At 43.3% G+C, this 6,547-nt stretch overlaps 1 protein-coding gene across 1 annotated transcript in view; it reads left to right on the top strand.

The window, feature by feature from the left end:
* pax3b (paired box 3b) overlaps positions 1-6,547 on the top strand; it is a gene marked incomplete at its 5' end in the record, with an annotated part of 23,406 nt that overhangs the window by 16,531 nt on the left and 328 nt on the right. The window contains 3 exon segments of the mRNA XM_079225535.1: positions 2,343-2,409; positions 2,412-2,724; positions 5,487-6,547. The exon segment at positions 5,487-6,547 is cut by the window's right edge and continues 328 nt beyond it. Coding sequence (XP_079081661.1) covers positions 2,343-2,409; positions 2,412-2,724; positions 5,487-5,521 — 415 coding nt within the window. The 3' untranslated portion in view covers positions 5,522-6,547.

Below are 6,547 nucleotides of genomic sequence, written 5' to 3'. Positions count from 1 at the left end.
CACTCACTGTCTCCCTCTTCCTCTCTCTCTCCCACCCACTCTCTCTCTCTCACTCTCCCTCCCTCTCTCTCCCTCTCTAACTCTCTCTCTCTTCCTCTCTCTCCCTCTCATTCTCTCTCTCTCTCTCTAACCCAGACCCTCCAGACTCTCAGGTCACTCCTCTAGACAAATGTTACCCGGCATGAAAACACAAACTCCCCTCTCTCTCCCTCTCTATCCCTCTCTCTCCCTCCCTCCCTCTCTCTCTCTCTCTCTCTCTCTCTCTCTCTCTCTCTCTCTCTCTCCCTCTCTCTCTCTCCCTCCCTCTCTCTCTCTCTCTCTCCACCTCCCCTGCTTGGGAAATGACTTAAGCAGCACCATGTGTCGTGTGGATGTGGAATAATGTGTCACTTAGAGAGCGTACCTGCTTCCCATTAGGCCGGCAGGAGGAGCCTTGAGGCCTCGCTGTGTGCAGACAGGAGGTGGAGATGCATGTAGAGGTATCCCATCCAGCCAGAGTTACCTTCACAAGCGATGAAGTCTCCATGTCTTATTCACGGTTTACCGAGCGCTTTGATGGAGCACAGGTAGAGTCAGCGGGCGTTGCATGAGGGGGGGAGGGGTTACGTCTGTTTTTGGAAAAGCAGTCGAAACGCTTCGCCCCACGGGCTCTTTCCCCCGTCCCAAATGTGATTACCGTGGCGGCTAATAAAGACCAGGTCAAGCTAACGGAGTTCTCAAACCGGCTGCTTCTCCCCGGAGGTTGAACGCGGCCCGAGCTCGCACAGACCGCTCCTTTGTGTTATCTTTGCCGCCGCATCTCTCCCCGAGATAAGTCGCTATCTTGTGCCACGGGTTGCTTTTCCTTGTTGGAGCGGTGTCAAAAGGGAATTTTAGAGTAAGTGGAGCCGTGGATCTGAGACAAATTGCCTAATTCTTCCTCTCTGGTGCTATCTGCGTCTGGGCCCGGGCTCTTTTGATGTCCGCGACGGGGGGATTTCCTCCTCTTGTCTCGACGTCTGCGGCGATGCACATTGCTGAGATATTTAATATGTTGGGAGGAAACTAAAAACACAACAGAAAACATCCCACTTTTTATTTTTCTTGTTGCCGGCGGCCTAAAACGGGGTTTTTAGAAAACCTGGAAAAGGTCATGGAATTTTTTTAAATGGTTATTTCCAGGCCTGGAAAAGTCCTTAAAAAAAATGAAATCCCCAAAGTTTAGTAAAAGTCATGTAAATGTGTAATATTCATGTGTTCATGTCGTTCATTTACGCTGAGTTTGAAATAATGAAAATGCTTTTAAAAGAAAGACGCTCAAAATATAAGCAGGCATACATACAGGCATCTATATACATGTTTATTCTTTTAATCAAACTATTGTCTCATTCATTTGTGTCATTTAAGGTTTACTGTATGCTTTGTATTCTCATTGTTAGTTTAAATACTACATTTACTCACTTTTTACTGTTTACACCCAGATTTCACTAAATGTTTGCTCATGGAAATATGGTTTAAAGTCATGTAATTTAGTTTAAAGTCGTGGAAATTTGGTTTAAAGTCATGGAAAAGACATGTAATTTGGTTTAAAGTCATGTAATTTAGTTTAAAGTCGTGGAAATTTGGTTTAAAGTCATGGAAAAGTCATGTAATTTGGTTTAAAGTCATGGAAAAGACATGGAAATTTGGTTAAAGTCATGGAATTTAGTTTAAAGTCAAGGACATTTGGTTTAAAGTCATGGAAAAGTCATGGAAATTTGGTGTAAAGTCATGGAATTTGGTTTAAAGTCGTGTACTTTGGTTTAAAGTCATGGAAAAGTCATGGAAATGTGGTTTAAAGTCATGTAATTTGGTTTAAAGTCGTGTACTTTGGTTTAAAGTCATGGAAAAGTTATGGAAATGTGGTTTAAAGTCATGTAATTTGGTTTAAAGTCGTGTACTTTGGTTTAAAGTCATGGAAAAGTTATGTAATTTGGTTTAAAGTCATGGAAGTTTGGTTTAAAGTCGTGTACTTTGGTTTAAAGTCATGGAAAAGTTATGTAATTTGGTTTAAAGCCATGTACTTTGGTTTAAAGTCATGGAAAAGTCATGTAATTTGGTTTAATGTCATGGAAAAGACATGGAAATTTGGTTAAAGTCATGGAATTTAGTTTAAAGTCAAGGACATTTGGTTTAAAGTCATGTAATTTGGTTTAAAGTCGTGTACTTTGGTTTAAAGTCATGGAAAAGTTATGTAATTTGGTTTAAAGTCATGGAAGTTTGGTTTAAAGTCGTGTAAATCCATTGGTCAAAATGTGTATGAACCTGCTAAAAAGAAAATCCCAATAATTCCTTTAAAAAAGCCGACATGAGCAAACATAAAGGACGGGACGGATCCATTGTCTTCTGCTCATCTTCAACTCAAGTGTACTTACCTCCTTCCCTCCTCCCTCCTCACTCCCTCCCTCCCTCCTCCCTCCCTCCAGGTGATGGGTCTGCTGAACCCGGGCGGCGTGCCGCATCAGCCCCAGAGCGACTACGCCATCTCCCCGCTGACGGGCGGCCTGGAGCCCCCCGCCGGCATGGCCGCCAGCTGCAGCCAGCGCATGGAGCACATCAAGGGCCTGGAGGGCCTCAGCAGCGTGCCCTCCATGGCGGCGCTGCCCTCGCTGCCCGGCTCCCAGTCCTACTGCCCCGCCGCCTACAGCTCGCCGGGCTACACCGTGGACCACGTGGCGTCCTACCAGTACGGCCAGTACGGACAAAGTAAGGTCAATACACGCCACCTTTTTGTTTCTATTCTCACCGTTTGCTTCCAATGGTTCTGATTCTGATTCTGATGTAGTGGATCAGATGAATGTGCTCCATCATATAGGAGACACTTTAAAGCCTCTAACAGTGTTATAACCAGGTTACAGCAACATGAGCTTCAGTTATATCGGGTGCAATAAAGTTATCGTAAATTGTCCCTAATCAAATAAATAAACAATGTTCTGGAGCAAGTTTAAATACATTTTTTTAAATATTATTTTGTGGGCATTTCATGCTTCTTGTTTGATGTTGAGAGAGACGGAGAGGAAAGAGTTTTCACTACCGAGTATTAACTCTCTGGGAGTTTCATCTCAATACAATGCTTCACATTTTATGAGCTCATTGTATGTTTTGTTTGTAAAAAAAATCCTAATTTGCAAATAACTGGTAACTTTAGCTCTCAAAAACAAGTCAAAAATAGTCATAAAGTACAATATTTTCCTTCTAATGTTTCCGAGTAGAAGTATGAAGTAGCATAAACTCAGAAATACTCAAGTGAAGTACTTTAAAAGTGTCATAATCTTCAGGTGACGCTTGTTTTGTGTCAGTAGGTTTTTGAATATTGAAGATTCATAAATTTCTGTTTTGGCTTTAAAACTGAGATCGGATGAATTACGTTTTCTTTTTCCCTCATTGGGGTTTTCTGTAGTTTTATAGTTTTTTATGCAACATTTAGTTTGAACAAACTAAATAGGAAGAAAGTCAAAACAAAACATTGACATAACTTGACAATATAAAGATGATGGATGAATATTCCCACGTTCTGTCGGGTCAACAAAGCGTTAACAGAGGCTGTGCGGTCGCTGACAGTTGTTAGAGACTCGTGTTTTCCGTCCAAATATTGAGACAAATATATAAATATTTCGTGGTTATCCTTGTCTTGACTTTCCAATTTCCTCGTGGTTTTACTTTGCGGCCTTTCTCTTATTCTCAGCGTGAAATTCAACCCAAGTCCTCGGATGCGGCGCCCAATCATCAGCGTCCTGGTCGTGAGACACGTAAACCTGTAACCGCAAATTCCTCGCTTTGATCCCGGGGAACACGTCCCAGGTTGCTGCAGGTTCTGCTCGTTGAAGGCAGCTGACATTTTTTTCCGCGTGGTCCAATCAGGCGGTCTCGAGTGTCGGGGTTAACTGTGCGGATCTGATTCCATCAGTGGTGGAGAACCTACCTGTGCCGGGCGTCGCTTCACATTACCGTCACCTGAAGGGTTTCGGATCAAACTTCAAAGGGAAAAAAACTTTTTTTTCGGAGGGTCGACGTCGCTCTCCGTCACAGCGTGATTGCAAGCGGCCGAGCGTTTCCAATTCCTTTTGGGTTCCACAGGGGGGTTCGACCAATCAGGTTCATCCACTGACCTCGCGGCGACCTTGAGAAACCCCCCCAAAAAAAGAGCGCGGCGGCGGTTACACGTGGGTCGAATGGATATCGGACTTAATATCCGAGAGCAAAAAACGTCTAATGAAATATCTCGGTCGGATATCTCAAAGTGAACCGAATAAAAAAATCGAGGCAACACAAAAAGCCTCACACACACACACACACACACACACACACACACCTCCATCTTGATGTGATTAATCAGTGCGGCTGCAGAGCCGGTGTGCGGTTGGGTTTGGAGCTGCGGAGGAAAAGGTCCTTTCTGGAGGCGGACGGAGCTTAACAGCCTCTGGCAGGGCGGCGATTGGAAACAGGTGCCGGGGCCGAGGTCAGCTGGTGGAGGAGGAGGAGGCCGGGTTTTCGCGCACGGCGAGCGGCGTTTTATCGGCAGAAAACGTGACTCCAAAAAAGACGTTTTCTGACGATAAAACACAACACTTTTGTCACGCGAATGTCCGCGACCACAAAGCGCGTTATGGAGCACGACAAGTTTCTTTAACTGATGTTTTCATCTCGCTCATGAGCAATAAGCATAACTTTGAAGCGATGACATGTTTATGTGTAGCTTCTCGTGTAACACTTTGGTTCGAGCGTGAAGGATAACGTGCACGACGCCAACGACAAAAGGAAGATTTGTTCGTGAATATAATATGAAACATTCTTTGTTGAACTCTTTATTTTGTCGCCTTCATCAAACAGTTTGTGGCAAAAGAAAAATACCCTTTCTAGATATTGAGTTTCATTCAAGTTTGGGTGGGGATAAAACACCAAAATAAATAGTATTGTTATTATTTGTGACTTCTGGGAACCCAAACAATCAGGAAGTAAAACCAATGTCCACAAACTACAACGGCTACTCAATGCATTTCAAAATGTAGGTAAATATTAGATGATGGATATTTTAAAGGCTGATTTCAGTACTTATTTACGACATAAATACATAAAATAGAATTTATTCAGCATTTCAGGAAATAGCATTTCAGTGAAATATTCTCTATCATTCCCCAGTTATAAGATTCTGAGCTTCTGAGCGTGAAAAAAGAAAAGAAAGAGTATTGTATGTGACCTCCCACCCCGAACCACTGTTAGCACATGCTATGCTAACAATAGCCACATGTGAGTGGAACGTCATGCTAAAACATGTGCCGGAGATTTACTGCGGCCATATATCTCTTTTTATCCTCTTTCCACCTTATTTTATTTAAAAAAATCCCTTTTCTCTAATAACTTAACAACTGTTTCATCCCTTCTTCTTCTTCTTCTTCTTCTTCTTCTTCTTCTTCTTCTTCTTCTTCTTCTTCTTCTTCTTCTTCTTCTTCTTTTCTTTTGTTTCACAGGTGCCCTTTCTTATCTGAGGCCTGAGATCACCTGATCGATGCTTCGGACTCGGCAGACGGACATTCTTGCGTGTACAGCGAAGGAAATCTTTTTGTATTTTTTATTTTATATCTGGACCAAATTCTTTATTTTGCTACCGTTTACCGGGACACATCCTCTCTCCTGCAGGACGTGTTTGTTGTTGTTGTTGTTGTTGTTGTTGTTATTATTCATTCTTGTTGGAGAAATGGACAAAAAAAAACTAAAAGAAAAAAAGAAGGGACCACAAGAAGGAATATCAGACCAAAAAAACTTTCCGGCAGAGACGACGGCGCAATGTTTACACATCTTAGGGCCACATGAGTACATATGACATTCCATGTATCCCCAAATTATATCTGCTGAAGGGGAGGAGGGGAAAGGGATTTGTTGATTGTTTTTTAATGCATCAGAAACTCTTAATGTACACCACAGCTGTAAGTTCATTCAAACATTCCTCCTCTCTCCTTTCTCTCTCACTCCTTCGTTCCCATTGATGTTTCGGACGGTGAGGCGCGAGGTCGGAGAGCGACTCTCTGGAGGTCAGCGGGGCGACCTTTAGGGAAAGTGACAGATGAGAGAGCAGGAGAGGAGAAGTGGCTTTAAAGGAGGGGGGGGCAAGATCGATCACAGGGGGTTAAAAACCCTTTAAAGATCTTCTCCAAACAAAAAGCCACCGGGGTCACAAGTCACGACCGGGAGAGTTTCTTCCCTGGACTGAAGACAGCTTTTTCCTCCCAGCTGACCAGAAGTGCAATATCATGTATCTTTGCAGTCGACCTCGTCATTAAAACAATACGAAGAAGTCTTACGAAACTCTCTGGATCTGGTTTGGGACTCGCAAAGGGACAACACATGTGCCTTTGAAGGCCCTTTTTGGGCCCAAGACAAATATGAAACGTCGCTAATCCGGCTGTCGGAGCGCCGAGGAACACATTGAGTCCGGCCTGCAGAAAGAGAAACCAGTCGAGAGGAACGCCAACGCAAACAGAAAATAACGACAAAAGCCAAAACTTGTACTTTATTTTTTTCTGTTTTTTCT

Source organism: Taurulus bubalis, assembly GCF_910589615.1.
Source record: "Taurulus bubalis genome assembly, chromosome: 10".
Classification (NCBI taxonomy): Eukaryota; Metazoa; Chordata; class Actinopteri; order Perciformes; family Cottidae; genus Taurulus; species Taurulus bubalis.
The sequence above is the reverse complement of the archived record's forward strand: the minus strand, read 5'-3'. Positions and strand labels throughout refer to the sequence as shown.